The sequence below is a fragment of the Chroicocephalus ridibundus genome, chromosome 2 (genome assembly GCF_963924245.1).
Source record: "Chroicocephalus ridibundus chromosome 2, bChrRid1.1, whole genome shotgun sequence".
Classification (NCBI taxonomy): Eukaryota; Metazoa; Chordata; class Aves; order Charadriiformes; family Laridae; genus Chroicocephalus; species Chroicocephalus ridibundus.
The window spans coordinates 166,543,252-166,568,792 of NC_086285.1; the positions used below are offsets into that span (position 1 = coordinate 166,543,252).

A 25,541-nucleotide genomic window follows, 5' to 3' on the forward strand; every position below is an offset into this window, starting at 1 on the left:
CACAACTTGTAAGTGTAAGTCTTTGCTGAGAATATAAAGCACTGAATATACGCACCAGAAGCTCAGCAGAAAAAGAGATGATAGAGGCAGCTATAATCTCTATCTTCCAGTGAATGAATACTGATCACCCCCCGTTAGCTTTGGTCACTGGTGTTCACATAAATATTAACAGTTTTCATTTTCTTATTTTCCACTTTATGGCAGTTGGCCCTTTGAGGAAACTACTTTTCCCCTTTCCAAACTACACCCAAATTTCCCAGCTGGAGCTGTAAAGCAAAAGCAAGAAGGTTCCCAGGAAGTAAATAGCTCTGGTTGGGGTTTTTATTTGTTTGTTTTCTTGCTTTAACCCTATAAAATATGGGCACACAAGGTTTCATGCCTGAGAAATTATGTTTTTTGCCATTGCTCTCACTTTATATGAGACAAAAGACGACATGATGCACTGCGATAGTACCTCTCACAATTTTAGAAGTCCAACAGCAAGAGGTCTTGAGCTCTTTGTCTCTTCATCAAAAAATTGGAAGATTTCTCTGTTTCCCATTAAGACCCCCAGGCACAGCCACCTCTGGGTCGTGCCACACAACCGTCACAGTTATTCATCTTGCCATGGGATGTTCACTCTCACTTTTTGCAGCGCGCAGTGCTAATTCAGGCTAATGTCGTTAGACACAAAAGGTGAGTCCTGAGACCTTTCTGCAGCCACGCTTTGGCAGGCCAACATTATGAAGGAGAAGTAACCTGGTGAGGATCAGAGCAAGAAACAGTAAATATGAAGGAACAAAACTTAAAGGATGGTTTGGGTTATATTTCCAGAGCATTTCTCAATGTTGAGGTCTGAATTAATCTCCCTGGAAAAGTAATTGAAGGCTGATGATGAGGAACATGTAGAAGTGTGATGGACAACTTCAGTGGGGATGGACTGCAGGGCTAATTCTGTCCATGAAGATGCCAGATTGAAGAACATCCCATCACCTGTTGACACATTCATGTCATCAGCCCTCATTTCAGGTCTCACTGAAGTCTAGAAGAATATGGGAAGGCAAAAAGCTTGGTTTTCCTGCCAACATCTGGCGTCCTTTTGGCAACTGCACGCAAGGCTCAGTACCTTGCCAGGACCCCACAGGCTGTGTCATGTTTTATGAACTACTCATTCTTTAATTACCTTTAAAGTGTGGAACGCCTCAATTCCACCACCGTCAGATTTAATGACTAATAAAAATGGCATATGTTCACTTGAATATTAAAACCAACAACCGCAACCCCCGCGTGACTCCAGGGCAGCTTTGGGAGCCACCTAACCTCTTGGCAGGTCTGTGGCTCTCAAAGACCCTGGGGTAGAGCTGGAGATAAACACACTGGCTGCTTCCACCAAAAAAACCAAGCAGATTAGCTGTAAAAACTTGGTAACACTGCCAGGAACTAGCTCATGTACTTATCTTGTTCAGAGAGGTGTGGTGTGCTCCCCAGACTGAGGGGCAACTTGTTGTCCCACTCTATGGCTGGGATAAAGGCCAAAGGATGCTTGGAGAAAGACCAGGGGAATAAATAGGGAAACAAAACAGAACAAATCAAAAAGTGGGAACTGAGTTTTAGAACTACTGAATTATTTATTTATAAAGAGAAACCAAGGAAAAGACAAATGATGCAATGTTTGCAAGGAACGCTTGTCAAGCAGTCTGAGAAAGATGCTTCCTACACCTGAATAGATAGATACAAGTGGACAAAGACCTTCTCAACACACACGCAATCAAGTGTTCAATAAATTGAGATTCAAAGAAGGCAAATTGGCAATTGCTACAGACTGGCAGGAAGCTCAGGACCCACATGTGAATGCTCCACCATCCACATTTAATAAAAAACCCAAAACAAAAAAAAAAAAAACAAAACAAAAAACTAAACAAAACAAACAAAAAAACCCCAAAACAACGAAAACCACAATAAATGCATTTCCAGCCCTGGAGCCCAGCTCTTCTCTATTGCATGAGTAAAGTGGCGGATGGTCAATCATGCTCTCCCTGAAACACTTCTGGAGAAACAGAAGGTGCAGAAGTCCTTGTTACTCTAAATTCAGCTCAGACATTAAAAAGAGATTAGAAATGGATAATGAAATTAAGAAGGGGAAAGCTAATAGGAACCACTGCGTGGAGGGAGCCCTGCTGGTGCTCAGCAATGCGGCCAGCTGAGCACTGACAAAGAACAAATTGAGTGTTAGGAGGAGGGAAATAAAGCAAGCACCATAGCTCTGCTTGGCAGGACAAGTGTAATAGATTCCGTCTCAGAGATGTATCAGCATCTGTGGCTTTTAAATCATGGAGGAAGGCAGAGGGGAGCAAAGCTTTTAGCACTCAAGGCAAAATCTGCAACGAGACCTTTATGATGATGAAATGCACTCAGGAGCCAGGGAATTAAAAAGAGGCAAAATGTCCGGCAGGAGACTGGACACCCCAGTTCTTCCCCCATCCTCTACCAGCCTTGAGATCCCAAAGAAGGTGGCGGTATGTTTTTTTCTCCCTCCCTGTTGCCCAGTCTGACAGCTTGGAAATATGTAAATATTGCTTTGAGATTTTCATAATCACAGCAAGATCCTCAATATGCTTCAAAATTGCAAATGAAGGAGCGATGAGTAACTTGAGTTACCAACACCATTCATGAAAGAAGCGCTGCTTCAGTTTTTGCCCAGAAATGGTGAGCAAGGTAGTGTCAGAACTGAGGCAAGACCTTGGGATATCCAACTCTTCAGTCTTGTCCTGAACTAGGACAAATCAAGTTTCTACATTTCCCAAATCACATTGCTACATTTCCCACTCTCTCCTATCTCTCCTTATGGAGGAAAAGATAGACACCTTCTTATTGAAAAATGGCGAGACTTCTTCCAGGTCCTAAATATTTTCAGACAAGCTGCAGACTTAAACTTAACACTTTGGAGATACCTAAAAACATCTGATTAGGGAATCACCTATTCAAATCAATTTATCTTCAGTGACACTTCACTGTGTGCCTAAACTGAATTTAATGTCCACGTCAGACGGCAGCTTAACCATCTCATCCTCCCCTTTATCCACACAAACAGCAAATCAATCAGAGCCATTTCGCATCTTTTTTTTTTTGCACCAGCATTTCCCAAAGAAAATCAAAGCTTGCACTCTGACTTGCACGTAACAAGGCTGGTTATGCCAGAGAACAGCAATACTCTGGTAAAAAAGAAGCGCGCAGCTGTATTACCCACCTTTACAGTGGTGGGGGGAATAAATCTTTTACCCTTTAAAATACCCTTGCAACAGTTAGAGACTGGGGTTTGGTCTCGTATATCTACGCTATACACACTGGTGAAGTGCAGCCACCCCTAGCACAAAGCGAGGGAGCTGCTTAAGCACAGAGCTAAAAGCCCATGTGGAGCTCTCTGTCAAAGGCTGATCAGGACCTTGAGAGTGAAATAATTAATACAGACCAAACAGCACATATTTCTGCTTCTACAAGGCCAGAAAAGGTGAATCAGCATCATTTTCCAGCCTCACGCAAGGTAGCTCGCGAGTAGGGAAAGGTGTTAAGAGCCTACAATATTAATTAAGTTAATAGTTTGGGATTTAAGACAGGACATCAAACATGCCTGCTATATTACAATCTCCTTGTGTGTGCCTGCTCCAAAATCCCGGAGCAAAATTATGTCACTGCAGATGCAAGGACATGGATTATGCTTTGGAGATTTCAATCAAGCAGAATTTACCATTCAGCTGGGTCCTTTCTGGACACAAGAAGAAGTTGACCTTGAAGAATTACTATGAAAGCTTCAGAAGATGGTCAGCATTTGATCCTGAATAAAATGTAATCATAGAATCATAGAATTGTTTAGGTTGGAAGGGACATTAAAGATAATCCAGTTCCAACCCCCCTGCCGTGGGCAGGGACACCTCCCACAAGACCAGGTTGCTCAAAGCCCCATCCAGCCTGGCCTTGAACACCTCCAAGGATGGGGAATCCACAACTTCCCTGGGTGGGATCACCAGGAATATCATGAGATCATGTCTAAAGGAGCACTCTGCTCTGTCCCACAGTGGTCTAGTTTTTCTGCCAGCAAAACAAGTGATTTATTCTTGCTCTATCCTCAGAGGTGGGAAACTCACTGCGTGCAAAGTCTTCTCCTCTGATCTTCCAAGTAGTTGCCCTAACACTGGGCAATGGTCCGGGAAAGTTACATTTACCCAAACGGGGATGCAAATTTACCATGGCCTGTCCTTACTTACTGCAAAGAAATTAAAATATGCAGACAAGCCAACCTGTTCTCCACGTCTTCTGCCTTGAGGATGACAGTCCCATTTCCCGACAAGTTTTCTGGCTGCTCTGCACTATGGGGTTGCCATATCCATTCTCTCCATCTTTCTTCCTCCATCCTCATTTCTTTCCTTTCGCACACACAGCAATAACATAAAATCCTTTAGAAACCTCCTCATGAGTGCACCAGTGAGTTTCATAAACTACCGTAAGAAAAATCTCTGATGAAGGAGCAGAGGAGGTCCTCTGCAGCCTGCTTCATTATTCATTGATAAGCTCCCAACCAGATACTGTAACCACTTCTGCAAAAGATTATTTTTTTTCCTTGTCCCTAACCTCCTTAAATTTATACAATGCTGTTCTGCAGACATCCACGGATTCTTTACCCTCTTTATCCTCCTTGCCCTTCCCAAAGCACCTTCCAGTGGAGAATTTAGAAAACTTTTACCCAAACAAAACTTTTCCCAAGGTTAACACTGGTGTTATACAAGATCTTAGCCAAGAGACCAGATCAGAAATTCACGTGTTTCAATACCTGCCTCCAGGACCTATGGAGAAGCTACAGAAATGGAGAAATAACCTACATGGGAATGGTCCTTCAAAGCCTTCAGGTTTTAGGAGGTGGGTTTTTTTAATATATCTTGAAGCAGAAGGGTCTAATCTCTTTATCCTTTAATATTTACCATTACAGTTGTAAATATTCTTTGGGGCCACAGAAATAGCTCGTGCCTCTTTGTGCTCAGATGAGCCTTTGGCCATGGTGATGTCTTCCCATAGCCAGTTTCACACGTTGATGGGTAGCTTTAGTCTTCCGTGAACAACTCTGGACCAACCAACCAACCAAAACAACTCCCTAACATAACTCCCAAAACATAACATTTAAGCAATCAACATGGTTTTATATAAGACTATGTGAATATAGAGCCTTGTGTTTTCAGGAGCCTCACGTGTGCAAATCAGAGTGAAAAACAAGGTGCCTACAAACACGCTCAAGCACTTCCATCTATTTCTCCAGTCTCCTTGCTCCAGCTCAGATGTCTGTCTTTTTCAATGCCTGAAGCAGCAAGTTTTACAAGTTATCTGTGAGCAGAGAAATCACAAGTTTGATATCTATTTTAGCAGGGAACAGCAGCTGTGGAGGAAAAAGAGGCACAACCAGCTAGTGAATAATCCCTGTCTTCTCCCACTGGGCACAGCAAAAGGTGAAGCAGTGCAAGAAGCTCTTCCCCTGCAGCAGGTAAACACCATCTCTCATTGTGGGATTGTGAAATAAATGGAAAATAAGGTAAGATGATATGTTTGCTGCCAGACCTGCCTCTGCAAGGAGCTTTGCGGCAAGGCAGAAAGCAGGGTGTCCCAGGAGAGCTTTCTTGTGGTCTCCATCCCCATACCACCACCTTCCCAATCACAGCCACCCTCGAGAGACCCAAGGTGGTTTGTTGGCCATGCACGGTGTGGTTTCACAGTGAAAAGTCACCAAAACCCCCACTACCGAAACCCCCTCCTGCCAGCTGTGTCGACCCTCTCCTCAAGCTGATGAAAATTGCAATTTCACAGAAAATGAGCTAAAAATTGCAAATTCATGGTGGCTGCAGGTATCGGTAGGCATTTTACAAAACCCAAAACCCAAACCCAAAGCATTTAGCCTGACACAACATCCAAATGCAGAATTAGTTTCAGGCTTCCTCTGAAGCACTGAAGTTTGAAGACTAGTTGTCATGTATATTAAAAAAAGGAAACTAAAAAGAAAAGAAAAAAAAAAGAAAAGCTGCAGAACAGCTGCTGCATTAGAGCACACCAACCTTCATTTCTTTATTTTTAAATGATTGCATCTCCAAACCCGGTGACGCTCCTCCCAGAAGATACAGCCAATATCCTGATCTATTTTTTGATCTTCTAAATCCAGGCACAGGCAGAGAAAGCCGAGCTCGAGCTGACGGGGAAGCTTTTGCATGCCGCAGCCTGGTAACCAGCACTGCAACAAGGAAACTCCGGTTGGGTCCCAAGCTGGCATTAATCGCCACGTTATTTCTTAGTGCTTGGCTCCTAAATAGTGAAGCTCTGTAGGTGACTTTTGCTGCAACGCCTTTCATCTGTGGCTACACATTTCTGCGAAGCTGCGGATGAGATAAAACTGATCTCGGCCACTGGGGGTCATTAAAAGGCCTGGTAGAGCCTCCTCCCCGGGACTGAGATATTTCTCAGGCTGGAATCTGACATCTTTGCTCCTTTAAGCACTTGTCAGGACCTCTGTGTTATAACCTGTTAGGACCAGTTGCCACTAAATCACCTTCATTTTCCAGTTCTGTGTAGAGGTTTCTCCTCTCTTTCTGCTTAACTTAGGAGATCTGATCCAGTCACCGCTTAAAGGCAGATCAGTACCCCAAAACCACCCCAGGCAAATAAATATGCCTTTAAAAAGAGTGGCAGAAGAAATATAACAGCATAGAAAGTCTCCTAACACTTCTCCTTCCCTTCTCCACAGTCTGGGCAGGGAGGGAAACCTCTCTGGGAAGTGGTGATAACCATCTCCTCCTCCTCTTCCATGTTGAGGAAGCAAGACACACACTTGATGTTTGAATTATTGAAGGTAATGCAGTGAACCATGGTCATAGACTTGAAAACACAAGTCAAGGAACTTTCTGGTAAACATGTTTAGGGTTTCTATTGCTTCATGAGAAATAATCATGACAATCTTGGCCAAGAGGACTCTGGAGGACAGCAGTACCCATATCCTTCAGCAGGTAGGCAAAGGAGAAAAGAAAATATATTTACTGTGTCAAAAATGCAGCTTGCTCACAAGAATACCAGTAACACACATCTCCTTTTGGCAAGGGCTTCAAGAGATGACAACAACATATTCCTGCATACAGCATAATGTGGGACAATCCATCTAAGCCTACAAGTAATGGTCTCCATCCCAGATGAGAAGATGGAATGGACGTCCTAAAACCAATGATCGTGAGTGCCCGGTTCAGCGCAGGGAAGGGTTTGCGTTGGTGGTTGAGGACTGCATCGCCCACCCTTCCCTGTGGAGATGTGGCTCAGAGCTGGAGGCTGCTCCAGGCGATCTCAGATTAATGGTTGGGTTTGAGCACAAAGCCATTCTGCAGTCTGCACTGATGGGGACGTGGACATAAATATGCTCGTGTCAAATGAGGAAAAGTATTTATATGGCACTGTAAAACAATGTCACTACCGTCGCTTTGGGAAACCTGGCCAAGAAAAGCAGCATGGGCAAGTGAGGAGAAAGGGACTGAGAGAAGGGGGAAAAAAACAACTGAGAAAAAAAAAAAAAAAGAAAACAGATTTTTTTTAAGGGAAAAAAAAAAGTTCCCTGAGTCCCTGCTGTGCCTAAGCCAATAGATATGCAGAGGGTGGGATTTTTAGAAATAGTTAGGAAAGAGAAAGATGGCAAATCAAGCATAATACTCAGCATTTCTCCCTGAAAGCAGACCTCCTTTTGTTTTCAGCCAAGAAGAGGAATTCACAACGCGCTACGGCAGCAAAAGCCCCCCCGCCGCCGGCAGGGAATCCCTTCTGCCTGACTCACAGCCACCCTGATGCAAATGCCAAGGAGGAGAGATGCCACAAGGAGCGCTTGTAAGGCTTTCTATTGCAGAGAGGCACTGACACCGTCTAGTGTGATGCTGAAATGCTGGCCCGCTCCTTGTCCCCTCTTGGCTGAGCTTTGAAGAGGTCTTAGGCATGCCTGGAAGAAGTAAAACATAGCAATAAAAAAGAGTTGGACCAAAGAGCATAGGTTCATCAACCAGAAACAGAAGGGTTAAAGAGCCGTACCAAAACAGGCAGCCCTCCTCCCACCAACTAGACATCATCAAAGTAAAATAAATAAAATAAAAATAAAAAGGAAAATAAAAATTAAAGGAAAAAGAAAAAGAAAAAGAAAAAGAAAAAGAAAGAAAAAGAAAAAAGAAAAAGAAAAAGAAAAAAAAAGAAAAAGAAAAAGAAAAAGAAAAAGAAAAAGAAAAAGAAAAAGAAAAAGAAAAAGAAGAAAAAGAAAAAGAAAAAGAAAAAGAAAAAGAAAAAGAAAAAGAAAAAGAAAAAGAAAAAGAAAAAGAAAAAGAAAAAGAAAAAAAGAAAATAAAAGCTGGATTCTCACCATTTCGCATCTGGGTGTGTGGAGGGAAAAAGAAGCATTGAAATGAGACACATTAACTACTCATTTAACATTCCTCATCTAGTTGTGGGGGGATGCCAGGCATCCCCCAAATCCAAAGCAGTCCAACTCTCCAATCTTTGGGAAATATAGTCTCCCAAAAGGACATTTTTGTTTGCAACAGTGTCTGTTTTCTTATTCATCTTGTACATAAGCATGCGTAAGTACTCAGCACTGGTGAGGCCACACCTTGAGTCTTGTGTCCAGTTCTGGGCACCTCAATACGAGAGAGATATCGAGGTGCTGGAGCGAGTGCAGAGGAGGGCAACGAAGCTGGTGAAGGGCCTGGAGAATAAATCTGATGAGGAGCGATGGAAGGAGCTGGGACTGTTTAGTTTGAGGAAGAGGAGGCTGAGGGAGACCTCATCGCTCTCTACAATTACTTGAAAGGACACTGTAGAGAGGTTGGTGCTGGTCTCTTCTCACAGGTAATTAGTGATAGAACAAGAGGGAATGGCTTCGAGCTGCAGCGGGGCAGGTTTAGGCTGGACATTAGGAAAAAATTCTTCACAGAAAGAGTGGTTAGACACTGGAATAGGCTGCCCAGGGAGGTGGTGGAGTCATCATCCCTGAATGTGTTTAAGACTCGTTTAGATGTGGTGTTAGGGGATATGGTGTAACGGAGAACTTTGTAGAGTGGGGTTGATGGTTGGACTCGATGATCCCAAGGGTCTTTTCCAACCTAAATGATTCTACGATTCTATGATTTTTTTTCTCCCCATCAGGATGTCAACGAGGCCTGATGTCTTCTTCTCCAACACTGATGAGCAATTAAGTGTGAAAAATCTCATGAAGAAGAAAAAAACAATCCAAACCTCTGTGAAAATATTGAAATTCTGTTAACAAAACCAAAATTAAAAAAATATGAATAGAGAACACTTCACAGTAAGACTATAAAAGGAGAGGTATGAAGTTATAATATGACTCAATACTCCAAATTACATTTTAAAAACATACTTACACATGCATATACATATACTACACAGGCATACACCCTAGGTAGGTGTATAAAGACATTCTATATAGTTTTAGCTCGTTTATTGTTATTAGATTCTGGCTTGGTATTATCTCTGTATTGTTCAAAAGCACAGCCATCTGGCTACTGTCTGGCTGGTAAAGTACTTCAGGAAAAGCAGCAGACAACTCCCCTTTCCCAACCTGCTTAACTCTTGCAGTACCCGGAATAGATTTAAAATACTGACTACTGCATGATTGCAATAAAGATGGTTTTGCTGCATTTTGTCATAAACAATGGGAGATCTGACCTTAAAAGCGTTTTTGAAAATGGGATACAGGCTATAAAAAAAGCCCACTGTGAATATTTCAACCCTGGTGCTGTAACTCCCAAGAATTATCGCCTGCCTACCACATCAGTGGGCTGCAGGCTTATTTTCCATTAAAAATAATGGGTGTAGCAGGAATTGATGCATCTTTAATGGATTTAGGATGTGTTCATAAAGGAATTAAAAAAATGTATCATCATCCCACTGTGGTCCTCAGCAGCCACCAAAAGATAAGAAACACAGACATCCCATTAATATGTTTCTACTTAGTTCATCTACAGATGTTGCATGAAACCAACCTGGATAAGAGGACATCCCAAAGCCAACCTCCTGCTCACCCAACGCGTGTTAAAGACGGGGACCTTCTCAGCGAGGCCCACCTGCTTATAAAGGAGTTGTGGGCATTATTTCCATGACAGTCAACCAAGTTTCTGCTGGATTAAAGCCAGCACATTGGTTTGGTCAGTCCCAAGGTGTGTTTTAAGTTCAAAGCGGATGGTGACTGTCACCTGGGAATGTGTGCTGCCAAGCAGAGGAGATGTGACACAGACATCTGGTGAGATGGCACCATGCCCAGCTGCTAGACGTGTGGGTCTTTGCCAGGAACAAAAGGATCAAATTTTTTCAGATAGACTAAGCCCAATTAAAACTAAAAATAGAATGTTATCCCAAAGAAACAGCTCTGCAATTTAGAAGAATTGGGCACATTCCCCACTGTTACTAGACTGGAGCCATTCTGTCCATCCCCCATGACTCTGTGGACTGGGACATGGATGACAATGGCAAATAGTATTGAAACAACAAGAAGTGGCAGTCTCTGCCCCTGACCTTCTCTAAAAAAATAAGTTATCTGGGGCAAGAAAGCACGCACATTGCACAAAGGCATGGAAAGCAGAGAATAAAATGCCTGTACTGCTTGGGATATCACAAATAAAGGTTGTGAGAGATACACCTTGCTCGTCATAGCTTGAAGAGTCATTGCCAACAGCATGATCTATTGTTCTTCAAGAGTGTCTTCAAACCTTCAAGACTGGTTTCTCCAGCCCTGACACCATATATGCAGAAGCAGTATCCCAAAGGGCAAAACCCGCCATACTTCACTCTCTGGCTGCTTCATTTCCATCTCAGCCAAGGTAAGAAGCTACAGGCAAGGCAAAGTGTCCGTGATGACAACCTGTACCAAGCTCCCAGAGCTACAGGACAGAATAAATTACACCTTCTTCAGGTGTTTCTCCAGACTAAGAAACCACCCAGGGAGAAGAGTTTTAAAATTTTAAAGTTTAAAAGCAAGTTTACACCTTGTTGGGTTTCCTCCGTGCAGATGTTCAATAATCCCAGTAGCAAAGCTCACATGTGGTTCTGCTGAAAGATGAGCCCAGGATAGAAACAGCTGGACTCAAAGGACAGCTAGCACTAGATGAGAGCAAATTGCATGAATTGCAAGCCAAGAAAATGCGGTGGCTATAGAGGTCCCTGATTTAAGGGAATAATCAAGATTTAACAGCAAGGGACTCTGGCTATGGAAAACCCCGCAGCTCAGGAATGGGGAAGAGAAAGCCTTTTCCATGGAAATCATGCCAGCTTCAAACTTTAGGATCTAATCCTCAAGGGAAACCGAGCAGGCAATGGGTTTGGTTTGTGAGTAGGACTCCTTCCACAGAGTGGAAATCCCTCATCCATCGAACGAAGATAAAACTAGTTTAATGCAGTAGATGAAACGCCGCTGTGATGGCACAGGGCAGAGCCATCCTCCAGCCACCGCAGAGGCAAGAGACCGTGAGCTTTCCGCTCGCCTTTCCCACCACCATGCTGTGGTTCAGCAGTGCAAGAGGTGAGCAGGAGGAGAGCCATCAAGTGCAATCAACTTTGCGTTATTTTCCTGGCTAAGTTCATTCCATTTGACCCCTGGTGTACAAATCTGCAGGGCTTTGATTTATTCCTCCGTCTTCACCCTGTCTTTTCCAGCTTGGGATCAGGAAGCAATGGGAAATTGGTTTTAGAAACACCTATAGGATCATTTGCACACCCCAAAACGTATGCAAGCCGCTTCTTCCACCCCACTACAACCATCTGTAGGACTGCCATTACCAGCCGCTAAAGTTGCTCATGAATCCCAACCATTAACATCCAAGTCTAACAGAGAAATTCAGGGAAAATCACAGAATTGTAGGGGTTGGAAGGGACATTCGGAGATCATCGAGTCCAACCCCCTGCCAAAGCAGGGTCACCTAGAGCAGGTTGGACAGGAACACATCCAGGTGAGTTTGGAAGATCTCCAGACAAGGAGACTCCACAACTCTCTGGGCAGCCTGTTCCAGTGCTCTGGTAGCCTCCAAGTAAAGAAGTTTCTCCTCATGTTGAGAAGGAATTTCCTGTGTTCCAGTTTGTGTCCACTGTCCCTTGTCCTGTCGCTGGGCACCACTGAGAAGAGGTTGACCCCATCCTCTTGACACCCACCCTTTAGATGTTGATCAGTGTTAATGAGATCCCCTCTCAGCCTTCTCTTCTCCAGGCTAAACAGACTCAGGTCTCTCAGCCTTCCCTCATAGGAGAGATGCTCCATTCCCTTGATCATCTTTGTAGTTTGCAACACGTATGTCCCGACATCAAATTTAAAATCCCTCCTTGCTCCTAAATGCTTTCCATCCACACTAATTCACCCTAATCCCCAATCTACCTGCTTACATCTGTCGAGTCATTCCTCACCGTTGATCTTTAATCCCTGCCCACTTCTATCTGTCAGTGTCTGTCTCCGAGCAAACGTCAACCTGGAAGAAGACCGAGTTAGCAATGATATTTCTGGATTGACACCATGGATTTCTTTATTCTTTTTTTTTTTGCTTTATTCTTTTTTTTTGCTTTATTCTTTTTTTTTTTGACTCAACTCAAATTCTGTTTGTGTCACACGTATTTGGGTCAGCTGTTTACCCCTCCATAATGTACAGAAGTGAGTTTGTATATATTCTGCAAATAAATACATCTTTACATTTAGGCTGCAGAACACAAATCCACAACTACAGTATTTCAATATCTCTATAAATCTCCATTCCCTTTTTGCTGTCAGAAACAAATATTATAAAACTCCCCTTGCATCTTCAAAGAGAAAAAGGAAAAAGCAACACATACACAAATGACGCTAAATTGCATTTTTCTAATTGATTAAGAAAGACATATTCCACATCCTTATGAATTTAACTAATTAGACACTAGTAGGCAGCAAGAGGGCAAGTAAATAAGAAAACAGGGAATTTAAGAGATTTGCACGAGGCTACACTACAGAGCAGCGGCAGAAGCGACCAAGACTTGGAAGTTCATCAGTTTTAAGTCCAGAACCTTAAAGTTTCAAAGGATTTTCCTCCCATGTCAAAAAAAGTGTTCCTCATTTGGTACCGAAAACGAGTGGTCTGCAACTTCCAAACTCAGTATTTTGGGCATACTTTCAGGAAAAAAATAGCAATGTACTTGTCAAACAGGAATTAATCCCAGCATGAGAAATTTCACAATAAATTGGCTGTTAGGTACCACCTAGCTTTAAAACAAATTTGTGTTTATCCATTATAAAATGCACACCTTAGCTCTGTCTTACAGACAGGTAAAGAAGCATATAACTTTTTTTTTTCAGGGGCGCAGCTGACTCAGCCAGATGTTCCCAATTGATGCTCTGGGCTTCTCCAGGGCTATGTGAGAAAACAAGGAGAAGAATCTCCCTCCTTGGATGCTCAGAGATTTTCAGGCAGGAGCAGGAGTGATGGAGCAGGGCCAGGATGCATATGTGCTCTCCAAAAAGTCAATGACTTGCTGGGCTACGGGCTGCACTCATGCACAGAGGTTTTGCTAGTTTATACATATTTCTTTTTTTTTTTGCCCGTTACACTGGACGTAAATACACCCCAACCTGGCAAACACACCAAGCTCCATCTCACCCAGTGTGCCCTGCAGCACCCGCTTTCTATATTATGAGAGCACAGTCAGCAGAGGTTATATTTTCCCTTCCTAAACTTTCTCCCAGGTTTCAGATCCTTTGGATTTGTTCACTCTTACAGCCAAAGCCCCAAGCAGAAATTCTGCAACAAGAAAAATAATCCCCGAAGCAATATGGTTAATATAAAATCTGCTTTGCGGCCAAAGATCACAGAATGGTAGGGGTTGGAAGGGATGTTCAGAGATCATCTAGTCCAACCCCCCTGCCAAAGCAGGGTCACCTAGAGCAGGTTGGACAGGAACACGTCCAGGTGAGTTTGGAAGATCTCCAGACAAGGAGAATCCACAAATCTCTGGGCAGCCTGTTCCAGTGCTCTGGTAGCCTCTAAGTAAAGAAGTTTTTCCTCATGTTGAGAAGGAATTTCCTGTGTTCCAGTTTGTGTCCACTGTCCCTTGCCCTGTCGCTGGGCACCACTGAGAAGAGGTTGACCCCATCCTCTTGACACCCACCCTTTAGATGTTGATCAGTGTTGATGAGATCCCCTCTCAGCCTTCTCTTCTCCAGGCTAAACAGACTCAGGTCTCTCAGCCTTTCGTCATAGGAGAGATGCTCCATTCCCTTGATCATCTTTGTAGCCCTCTGATGGACTCTCTCCAGTAATTCTCTGTCCTTCTTGAACTGTGGAGCCCAGTTGATCAGGGTGTTGCAGCACAGTCTCACCCATGCTAACAACTTGAGCTGTGCCAACTTCTGATTCATACCTGAGGAATGCTTGGGACAAAGCAAAACCACACCAGATATTATTCTAGTTCTCCTTCTGATGCCCAGTAATGTCCACTCTCAAATTTACTGGGGTTACTACAGCAATAGCAGAGGAGACTGAGCATGGACTTGATCACTCACTGCACATTAACATCTTTGCATCCTACCTTGGATTGTCCAAGCTGAATTTAATTTCAACCTCACTTGGTTTCTTGATGTGCACATACAAAAAACAAAACTAACCAGTATTAAAGAAATCTCAGGAGCATTGCTGCCTTGTACACTTCTGAATAGCTTAAACAAGAACTGATACAAACTTTCCGTGAAGCGATAGCCAAGTTTAAATTTTTTTAATAAAACTTAACTTTTATTTGTTGTGCCATCTGAGACAAGGAAAAGCCTTTTGGTTATGGGCTCCACCAGTGACCAGCCAGAAGCAAAGAGCATTGAGACGTATTAATTCCAAGAGCTGAAAACAGTGTCTTCTCCTTCGGGGAAATACATCCACCTGGAAAGTCATTCCAGGAGGGCAACCTCAGGTCTGGGGTTCCCAGGCACCCATTGGGAAACTAAAGGAACCACCAGTACGTCCATCCTGCTCTGCCTTCCCTGTCAAGGTACCTCTACTCATACAACGAGCACATCGCAGGGACAGGATCTTCTTAAACTACTTCTAATTTGACCGTAATCAAGTGGAAAATGGAACAAGCTATTCTGCGACGATGAGATGTTTAAATGCATTTCCATCTGAACGCTGCCTAAGGAGAGACCGTCGTCTTTGCTTTCTGTTTTTCTGTTCAAGACTGGGACCACTGACACGATTTTTACATGTTTACAGTAAAATAGCTTTGGATGACCAAGACTAGCAAATAAAATTGATAGAGAAAAAAGAGTTTATCTTTACCCAAGAGGTGTTTGGTTTAGGTGTTTTTTGTTTCTTTTTTAAAGTGCTATGAAGTTGTCAACTCACCCTCACGTACTTCATTAAAACAATTATTTATTCCAATGGCGTGTTCTGGTTTTGCTAGTTATATAAATAAATGCATAACCACTTAACTTTCCTGAAATACTGAGATTATAGCAAAACATTTGTTATAATGTGAAAATTGCCAGAAGGGATAGGGCAGAGGTTTTCAAAACAAACAGTTTCAAAGTTAATTCGTGTATGAAAGTTAATTCTCCTGGCAATTCCATTTGCTATAAAACATGTTGTTCATTATTCTTTAATATGTTTTCTTATGTTTAGGTTTATTAATTCATTAAATCACTGCTAAGATCTCTAAGAACTAGATGTAAAACAGAGAATGTCCTCTAAATTTAGTGAAACTGGACTAAGGAAATAAATTTATAATGTTTGGAAGTCTTGCAAAATAGCAAAGAAACTATACTAAATAATACCTCTGTACGTGCTACAAAAAGCCTTTTGGGGTTGTCTAGTAGGAGAGATCATCTTATTATGATTTTTTATATTATTTGAATCTAGGCTTTGACTTTATTTCAGGCCAATTAACAATTTAGTTAATTGTTAATTTAGTTTTAAATCCTCTACTTCTGTGTCCCCACAAATTCAAGAAAATATGACAGGATCCAAGACTTAGAAGGGAGAGTCAATCATTAACATTCTCAGAAACTTTTTACACAATGTTTGACAAGTCTTTTTTTTTTTTTTTACTGATGTATAAAATTGAGGCAAGACCACTTTCTTTACAATAATATTTGTGAACTGATCTACGTGTGGCACATAAAAGATACTACAGACAGTCGCACTATGAGTCCTTCCTTCCATTCTACACTTGATGGGACTCCGCCCCAAACACACACTTTGGTTATTTTACTGAATGTGATGAAGACACAGTCCAATCCTTGAGTTTTAAAGGCTTTAACTTTTGAAAAAGAGCCCCCTAATATTGCATAGTAGCTTTGAATTTCCCTAAAAGATTCAAAGATTTTGTTCTTGCTGACTTTTACTGCTTTTAACTCTTTCTAACTAAGGACATTTAAGGACATGGTTGGGTCCCTCATTGCTCCAGTGAGGAAGAGTTGCCACAACCACACCTAGACCAGCTTCCAGACCCTTTGGACAATGCTGCAATGACCAACGGTTTCGCTTTAACAAAGCATTGCAAGTGTTGGAAGTAATTTAAGAAGTTAATGCAAAACCAAAGCTGGATGCAGGTCCCAATATAGCAAAAGGATTAACCACCTGCTTAATGTTAATTAACCTCAGGAGGACTCCTTGTGTACTTAAGAGTTTGTTATGTGCTTCAGCACTTTGCAGCATCAAGATGCGAAGCTGGCAGTGGATTCCTTTCCATGGCTTGCCATCAGACCCAGAGCTGCAATGAGATCACGTGGTAGTCAGGCCACAACACTGGTTTGTACACAAACTTTTGAGTGAGTTTTGTCTGCAGAACATCTACCCCAGCTTTAGCCACTGGACCTGGGTCTCCATCAGAGCTCCTGCCATCCTCATCCCACCAAAGGGGTCATAACCAGTGTGAATATCTCCCTATGATGCAGTACATGAGCTCCGCGACTTTGCCAACCTGGAGGCAGCAATGAACCCTGTGATGTGGTTTTTTTAAGGACAAATAACTTTCCAAAACTTCTAGGAAAAGAGCAAAATAGGATTGGAGAGGACAGAAGGATGGTCCAACTGCTAAGACAGCACAGAGATAGCACTGACAGCACTTTACACGTGAGTTTCCACCCAAGAGTTGGTTGGTGCACCACAGAAACAGGTAGGTGATAGAGAGGGGAGGGCAAAGAAAATTACGGACCTGATTCCTGGAAAAATGTTAGAACAAATCATTTAACAATTGCTAAGTATTAAAATGATAATTAGCTGATATATACCCAGCAAACACTGCCAAGAACAACTTGCACGGACCAATCTAATTTTGTTCTGTCACAAGGTAACCAACCTGGCAGACAAGGAGAAAGACATATGTGGGATATATCATGAGTACAACTCTGGCCAGTGTCCTGCATGATACCTTCACAAGTCACTGATGGAAAAACAGCCTAGATGAAGTCACAGGAAAATTAAGCACTGACCCAACGGTCTCTTGAGCACACCTAGAAACATTGCACCTCTGGAATATGAAATTACCCTCACCATTTCAAATCTGGCATTTAATGTCCAGGGCACAGTAAGGTTAATAAAAGCAGCGTTAAAAATTTCCTGGCTTGTGGCATTTTAATTCAAGCTATTTGAATTCCCTGACCTCTATGGCTCCCTGTGTAATGCAGGTTTTGTTCATTTTCCCCACAAAAATATGGCTTTGGGAAGACAGGTTGAACATGGTAGGGAGTGAACTTTGCACACATCAAAATTGTAAGAATTCAGGGTTTACTGCTGTACAGTGCATAGTCTTTGTTTATTTTAGACATGTCATATTACTTAAAAAAAATCTTTTTAAGTCACTTCAATCTTTTTCACACCTCAGGTTAAAAAATAAAAACAAAAATAAAAAAACCCAACAACCTTCTACTACCTACTTTTCAACTTCTCCATGTTACACCAACTCACAGCTGAAGCACAGAGAAACTCCTACAAGGAAACAGGGGAAGACTTGGTTTTACACAGATTTTTGGGAGCAGAATGGTTGGATGCTGCTGGAGGAGGTCATAGCTCACAACTGCAAAGCAGGGACATGGCTTACACCTCCACTTGCCACTCCTCACTGTTCTTCAGTGGTTGTGGGACAACACTGTCAACCCCCAGAACTTCTATACTTCAAGTAATCTTGGTGGTCTTCCTTGTGATACACCTTAGGGTGCTCCCCGGTTAAGGCTAAAGAATAGTTGAGTTTTTCTAAGAGTGACCTCTTACTTCTCCCAACAACTTCCGATACAGAAAAAAAAAAAAAAAAAAAGTATACTTCCTTTTTTTTTCTCAAGAAATCCCGGATATCCATCAACACCATCAAAAGCAGAGTTTGAACCAGAGTCGTCTAACACCCAGGAGTCCCAGGCAAACCAAATTCCCCCAAAAAACTGCCCCTGGGATTCCTCCCCAAAGTGCTGCAAATGGAGCCTTTGGATCTCTCTAATTAGGCTGGTCAGCAAGGACCCCATGATGTAAGTGTAAGTCCATCCATCATCACATTAGCTCAGGGCCAAGGGAAGCACCTTAAAGTAATTAATCTTTCCCAGTTTAGGGAGTGCATTCAGATTGAGCGGGGAGGAAAAGCAGCCAAGATGAACAGAACGGTATTAGGACAGAGGACACCCTCTTGGTAGTATCCCCCTTTATTAAAAAAAAAAAGACAAAACCAACAAAACTTGAGCCCCCTTTTCTTTGCTCTCTTTTGTGAAATTAAAGATTTCAAAAACTAAGTCCCCAGCACTTCTTTTTTTTCCCATCCCACTGTATGACACGTGCATGGAAGATAACTTCCTGACACAACTGGTAGGTGAGCCTACCGGGGAGGTGCCTTGCTAGACCTACTGCTCACAAACAGAGAAAGACTAGTGGGAGATGTCGTGGTCAGAAGTCGTCTTGGGTTTAGCGATCATGAAATGGTCAAGTTTTCAATTTGTAGCGATGTAAGGAGGGGGGTTAGCAAAACCTCCACCTTGGACTTCCAGAGGGCGGACTTTGGCTCGTTCAGGACACTGGTTGAGAGAGTCCCTTGGGAGACAGTCCTGAAGGGCAAAGGGGTCCAGGAAGGCTGGATGCTCTTCAAGAAGCAAATCTTAAAGGCCCAGGAGCAGGATGTCCACACGTGTCGCAAGTCTAAAGGGTGGGGAAAATGGCCAGTCTGGATGAATAAAGAACTTCTGATGAGATTTAGGAATAAAAGGAGGGTTTACCACCTTTGGAAGAAGGGACAAGCAACTCAGGAGGAGTACAGAGATCTTGTTAGGTTATACAGAGATAAAATTAGGAAGGCAAAAGCCCAGCTGGAGCTCAACTTGGTCACTAACATTAAGGACAACAAAAAAAGCTTTTATAAATATATCAACAAAAAGAGAGCCAGGGAGAATCTCCATCCCTTACTGGATGCAGGGGGGGAAAGTTGCAACCAAGGATGAGGAGAAGGCTGAGATACTTAATGCCTTCTTTGCCTCCGTCTTCAATAGTCAGACCAGCTATCCCCAGGGTGCTCAGCCTCCTGAGCTGGAAGATAAGGATGGAGAGCAGAACAGCCCACCCATAATCCAGGAAGAAGTAGTCGATGATCTGTTTCTGCACCTAGATGCACATAAGTCTATGGGGCCGGATGGGATTCACCCAAGAGTACTCAGGGAGCTGGCGGGAGAGCTCACCAAGCCTCTCTCCATCATTTATCAACAATCCTGGTCAACAGGGCAGGTGCCAGATGACTGGAGGGTGGCTAATGTGACACCCATCTACAAGAAGGGTCGCAATGAGGATCCGGGGAACTACAGGCCTGTCAGCCTGACCTCGGTAGCGGGAAAGATCGTGGGGAGGATCATCTTGAGTGAACTCTCACGGCAAGTGCAGGGCAGCCAAGGGATCAGGGCCAGCCAACATGGGTTTAAGAAGGGGAGGTCCTGCTTAACCAACCTGATCTCTTTCTATGACCACGTGACCCGCCTTCTGGATGTGGAGAAGGCTGTGGATGTTGTCTATCTGGACTTTGGGAAGGCCTTTGACACTGTCCCCCATAGCATTCTCCTGGAGAAGCTGGCGAAACATGGCATAGACAAGTGTACTCTTCGCTGGGTTAAAAACTGGCTGGATGGCCGTGCCCAGAGAGTTGTGATTAATGGGGTGAAATCCTCTTGGCAGCCAGTCACCAGTGATGTCCCTCAGGGCTCAGTTTTGGGGCCAGTTTTCTTTAATATCTTTATCGATGATGTGGATGAGGGGATTCAGTGCACCCTCAGTAAGCTTGCAGATGACACCAAACTAGGAGGGAGTGTTGATCTGCTTGAGGGTAGGAAGGCTCTCCAGAGGGACCTGGACAGGCTGGATCGATGGGCCAAGGCCAACTGCATGAGGTTTAATAAGGCCAAGGGACGGGTCCTGCATTTTGGTCACAACAACCCCAAGCAACGCTACAGGCTTGGGGAAGAGTGGCTGGAAAGCTGCCCAGCAGAAAAGGACCTGGGGGTGCTGGTGGACGGACAGCTTAACACGAGCCAGCAGTGTGCCCAGGTGGCCAAGAAGGCCAACACCATTCTGGCTTGTATCAGGAATAGTGTGGCCAGCAGGAGTAGGGAAGTCATCGTGCCTCTGTACTCGGCACTGGTGAGGCCTCACCTCGAGTACTGTGTTCAGGTCTGGGCCCCTCTGTACAAGAGGGACATTGAAGTGCTGGAGCGTGTCCAGAGGAGAGCTACCAGGCTGGTGAGGGGTCTGGAGACTAGGGCATATGAGGAGAGGCTGAGGGAGCTGGGCATGTTTAGCTTGGAGAAGAGGAGGCTGAGGGGAGACCTCATTGCCCTCTACAACTACCTGAAAGGAGGCTGGAGAGAGGTGGGGGTTGGCCTCTTCTGCCAGGTGAATAACGACAGGACCAGAGGAAATGGTCTGAAGTTGTGGCAGGGGAGGTTTAGATTAGATATTAGGAAGAATGACTTTACTGAAAGAGTGGTCAGGCACTGGAACAGCCTGCCCAGGGTGGTGGCTGAGTCACCATCCCTAGAGGTATTTAAGAAACGTCTAGATGTGGCACTTCAGGGCATGCTCTAGTGGCAGAGATTGTAGGTTGTTTGGGTGGACTCTATGATCTCAAAGGTCCTTTCCAACCATGAAGATTCTATGATTCTATGATTCTATTCTATGATCACTTGCTGTGACAAGCTTCCAGCTCCTTGGGTGAGCTGGGGCTGTCGAAATCTGCTTGTTCTTTGTATTTGACTTCCATGCCAACTTGTTACAGAAAGGCTATTAAGCAGTGCCATCCCCATCACCTTTATTGTTGCATAATCTCAGGGGGTTCTTTTGGATGCCTGAATATTACCACTGGACCACATGCTACTGTCGGACATTAGCTATCTGCAGGGATGCTGGTACCTGTTTTTATTCATTTATTCAATATAAAAACAAAAAGGGTTTTGGAGCACATGCAGAACATGCCTGCCTTCCCCTGCAAGCAGACATATGTACGCTGGCAGGAAGTCCATGCTCTTTAGTTACAGGCATACCATGATCTAATACTGTGGGTATTTTTCTTCCATACATACATGTGGGTATTTTTCATCCATCTTTCAGAAGCAGGAGGCAGACAATTAGTGTTGCATTACCCTCTCCTGACAATTAATAACAATATCTGGGGATACTACAGCAAAAGACATTGGCATGTGTTATTCTCCCATGGCGAAGGGCCACGAGGAGCTATGCAGGTTCAGATGTCGCATCTCTGATTGAGACACAAAAAAAAGAAGAAAAGTTTCCCCAAGTTGCCCTTGGCCAATGCAATCTTGCGATCCTTTCCACAGGGGCACCTAGCCAAGGAACCAACTCGGTATTTAGCATATCCACAACCAATTTTGGCTTGTGGGAAAAAACAACCCTGGAGGACCTTGGAGATGTCAATGCCATGTGAGATGATGTGTGCATGCATGGAGGGGAAGCCAACACTCAACTCCAAGACATAAGCCAACATGTTAACAGGCTCTGGCCGGGCAGCTGACCGACCATGGCTGTCTTGAGAAAGCTGATGTTTCTACATCAGCTGCTTTTTGCAATCCACTGAGAGTGGCTTCAGCGTCACATCAGAAACCACCAAATGATGGGCAAGCTGGGTACAATGAGGTATCTCCTCAAATATTTAGAGATTGCAAGTGTCTTAAATTATTCTGTGTATTTGCATTAAAAATAGCGGTCCTTTCATACAGCACAATAAGTATTCATGTTTTTTTAACCTAAACTACAATGCACTGAGTTTCATCATTTTTCTAACCCACATTTCAATTCTCTTTCTCTATAGTTCTTTCATTGTGCCCAAGTATCCCATTCTTCCTTGCTTTTATGCCTTTAATTTTGCCTTGTAGAATAGCCTAAAAATCACTACTACAACTGAACAGACAACTCGCACTCACTTCAGTACCTTTTCCCTGTTCAAAGAAAAAAAAAAATCATAATTACATCCAAACTCATAAGAAAACAGAAAACCAAGAGAAACCTCTATGCTTCTTTTATATTTCCTTCCAGGGGGAACAGCTATTTGCAAAACAAAGTAACGTTTCCCAAAGAACAGCCCTCAGACCTTGAAAACTCAAGTCAGGCTGCCTTAATGAACAGCCCTGCCAAAATCAAAGGCAATTGAAGAGAGGGGTGATGTTCTTCGCCAGTGCAAAGTGATAATGCAGCCCTTTGCCATGTTGCAAGATCCCTCAAGACTTCTGCAGAGGTCAGAACCCCCATTTGTGTCTACACGGTAGTCATTGCAGCCTCACCCTGTAGTGCAAGCCAGATCCAGGACCAAAATTAAATGCAAGATTATGCTCCATCTAGCAAGGCTTGCTGAAAGCCAGAGTAATTAACCCACATCAGGCCCTACACTAACCACCCATCTGGACTGAGATCTGGTGCACATCTGGGCAGTGGGAGATGTGGTCTTATCTGCCCGTGCCCATGTGGGCTGGCCTCTCGAACAGCAGCTTACCAGTGGTCAGGATGAGACCTACTTTCTACCTCCAGCATGAGCCAGCCCTGTGTCAATAGGTCCAACCGTTGCGTTACCCACCATTCTTCTGGCAAAGGATGCCTCCTACAACATGCTGGTGTCAAGAAGGGGACACCATGGAGTCAACACCTTCAACACACAAAAGCAGGAGGTTATAATCATTAGCCACGCTCCGCATTATGACAGATACAGTATGAACTAGCTTGTATGAAGCGCAGCTTTGACTTGCAAATTTGGGACCATTTCAGACACAGAGGTTGACATCAGGATGGTTTTCTCTTTCTATGTTAGGGTTTCTAGAGTCCTTTGGGGAAAGGGGGAAAACACGTAAGGAAAGCACATCTGGTCTTTGTTTAAAAACATGCCACAAAAATAGAATCCACAGCCATTTGCAAGACTCTCTTTATGGTTTGAGCGTTTCCTGAGCAAGTTTTTGACCCTGTTGTCACACCCAAGCACATTTCCCAGATTCAAGCAGCCTCCACAGAAGGCAGTTACGTTACCCTCTGTGGAAGCACAGCCTGCAGCCTTTTGCCCATCTTCCCATCTACTCCCATCATCAGTGCACCTACAGACCACCACAGGACACCTATTCAGACAAACTTCTTGTAAAGATGCTGGAGAGATGAGGAAAGACATAAGCAGGTCTAGAGAATATTCTGCATTTCTTCTCCTGGTCACCCAAAATACCTCCAAACTCCTCATCAGCGCTTCTCTTCCACGTTGCAGCCTCAAGACCTGAGCACGGTAAGATGTGGTGCCTCATCATACAAACCGAATTCCACAAAAGTTTGGGTTTCACCTTTAAAAATCACTATCAGAAATTACCTCTGGAGAGAGTGTGATGCTTATATATCAGCCACACTGAACATGAGCAAGTAAAACTTCAGTCCCCAGGGACTCAGGTAGAATAAATGACAGCAAGGGATCAATACCTTACCGAGAGGTTGATAGCCTTGTCTCGAAGGGCCTCCAAATGGATTCCTACTCCCAAAGCCACTACCATCAATGGATCCATAAGACATTTTCTAGATGGCAATGGATGCGGGATTAGACTTCAAACCTAAGAAAACCGAGAAAAAGACCGATACAACACTGTTAAAAGTTAGTTAAACCCCAGTATTCTAAAAAAAAAAAAAAAAAGGAAAAGAAAAAGGTAAATGAAAAAATACAGGACTATCTCCAAACTTCAGGGTGCCCACCTGTGAAAAATAAAAGCACTAAAATCCAGGTCTCCTGGACTACAGCTGATTTTGGGGGCAAACAAGTCATTTGTCCTCCCTGTGCCTTATTTTCTCCGGTGATAAAGGGCAATCATTTATCTGTTTCAGCCACGGCAAGACTTTTAATTCCTTGCTGTTCACAAAGTGCTTTGAGATCCTGAGCTGGTAGGCAAAGAGTAGGCACTCGATCAAAAAAAGGTAATGCTGTCTTCTGGAACATTACCACTCCGCAGCTGGCTAGCAGTCTATCCATCATACTGCAGTCTTGATGAGCTCTCAAAAGAGACAGTTTACTGCTATATTATAAGCTCCTGGGCCTCTAGTATAAATATTGGAGCCAGGGTTATTTTTCCTTGCTGGTTTTCAAAAAAAAAAAAAAAAGCTGCAAGGCCTAAGGTAGTAGAAGCAGAATGAAATCAATGCAGCACTGTCAGAGAAAGACTACTTCTTCCCCCTTCCACCTCCCCATCCAAAGGCGCTGTCTCACAATGGGCCCCAGATACCCTCCAGAACATTGGCAGGGTCCCAGGACTTTGATATTAAACATAGTTCAATTCTAAGTCATGGAGATGATGACGGCACAGGAAGAGAAGAAATAAAGGTGATACATCAGTTGGGACATGATACAGGACCAAACCCTGCTGCTGGTTCCTTACACCAAGACTATGAAAAAATGCCCCAAAGAGAGAAAATCTGGAGACGGAGGATAGAGACTTATTCCCCGAAAAAGATAGAAGACAATGTTGCCTGCTGGTTAGCCCTTCATCAAGCAGTGAGGCAGCAGTATAGCAGCATGGGAGAGTCCAGTGGAGTGGACACATTGATGTGATTTCATAGAATCACAGAATCATAGAATGTGTTGGGTTGGAAGGGACCTTGAAAGGTCATCTAGTCCAACCCCACTGCAGTAAGAAGGGGCAACTTTAACTAGCTCGGGTTGCTCAGACCCTCATCAAGCCTGGCTTTGAATATCTCCACGGATGGAGCCTCCACTATCTCTCTGGGCAACCTGTGCCAGTGTCTCACCACCCTCATTGTAAAGAACTTCTTCCTAATGTCTAATCTAAACCTACCCTGTTCTAGTTTAAAACCACTGCCCTCGTCCTATTGCTACATACCCTTTCAAACAGCCCCTCCCCAGTGTTCTTGTAGGCCCCCTTCAGGTACTGGAAGGCCACTATAAGGTCTCCCCGGAGCCTTCTCTTCTCCAGGCTGAACAACCCCAACTCTCTCAGCCTGTCCTCATAGCAGAGGTGCTCCAGCCCTCTGATCATCTTTGTAGCACTCCTCTGGACG

The 25,541-nt window shown here is 43.7% G+C and overlaps 1 protein-coding gene across 6 annotated transcripts in view; it reads right to left on the bottom strand.

The window, feature by feature from the left end:
* The window catches only part of TSNARE1 (t-SNARE domain containing 1), a 527,930-nt gene that overhangs the window by 384,818 nt on the left and 117,571 nt on the right, over positions 1 to 25,541 (bottom strand). For all 6 annotated transcript variants that reach the window (XM_063327627.1, XM_063327626.1, XM_063327622.1 and 3 more), the window contains one exon: positions 23,963 to 24,085. In XM_063327627.1, the coding sequence (XP_063183697.1) occupies positions 23,963 to 24,047 (85 nt within the window). In that variant the 5' untranslated portion in view covers positions 24,048 to 24,085. The remainder of the gene's footprint in view (positions 1 to 23,962; positions 24,086 to 25,541) is intronic.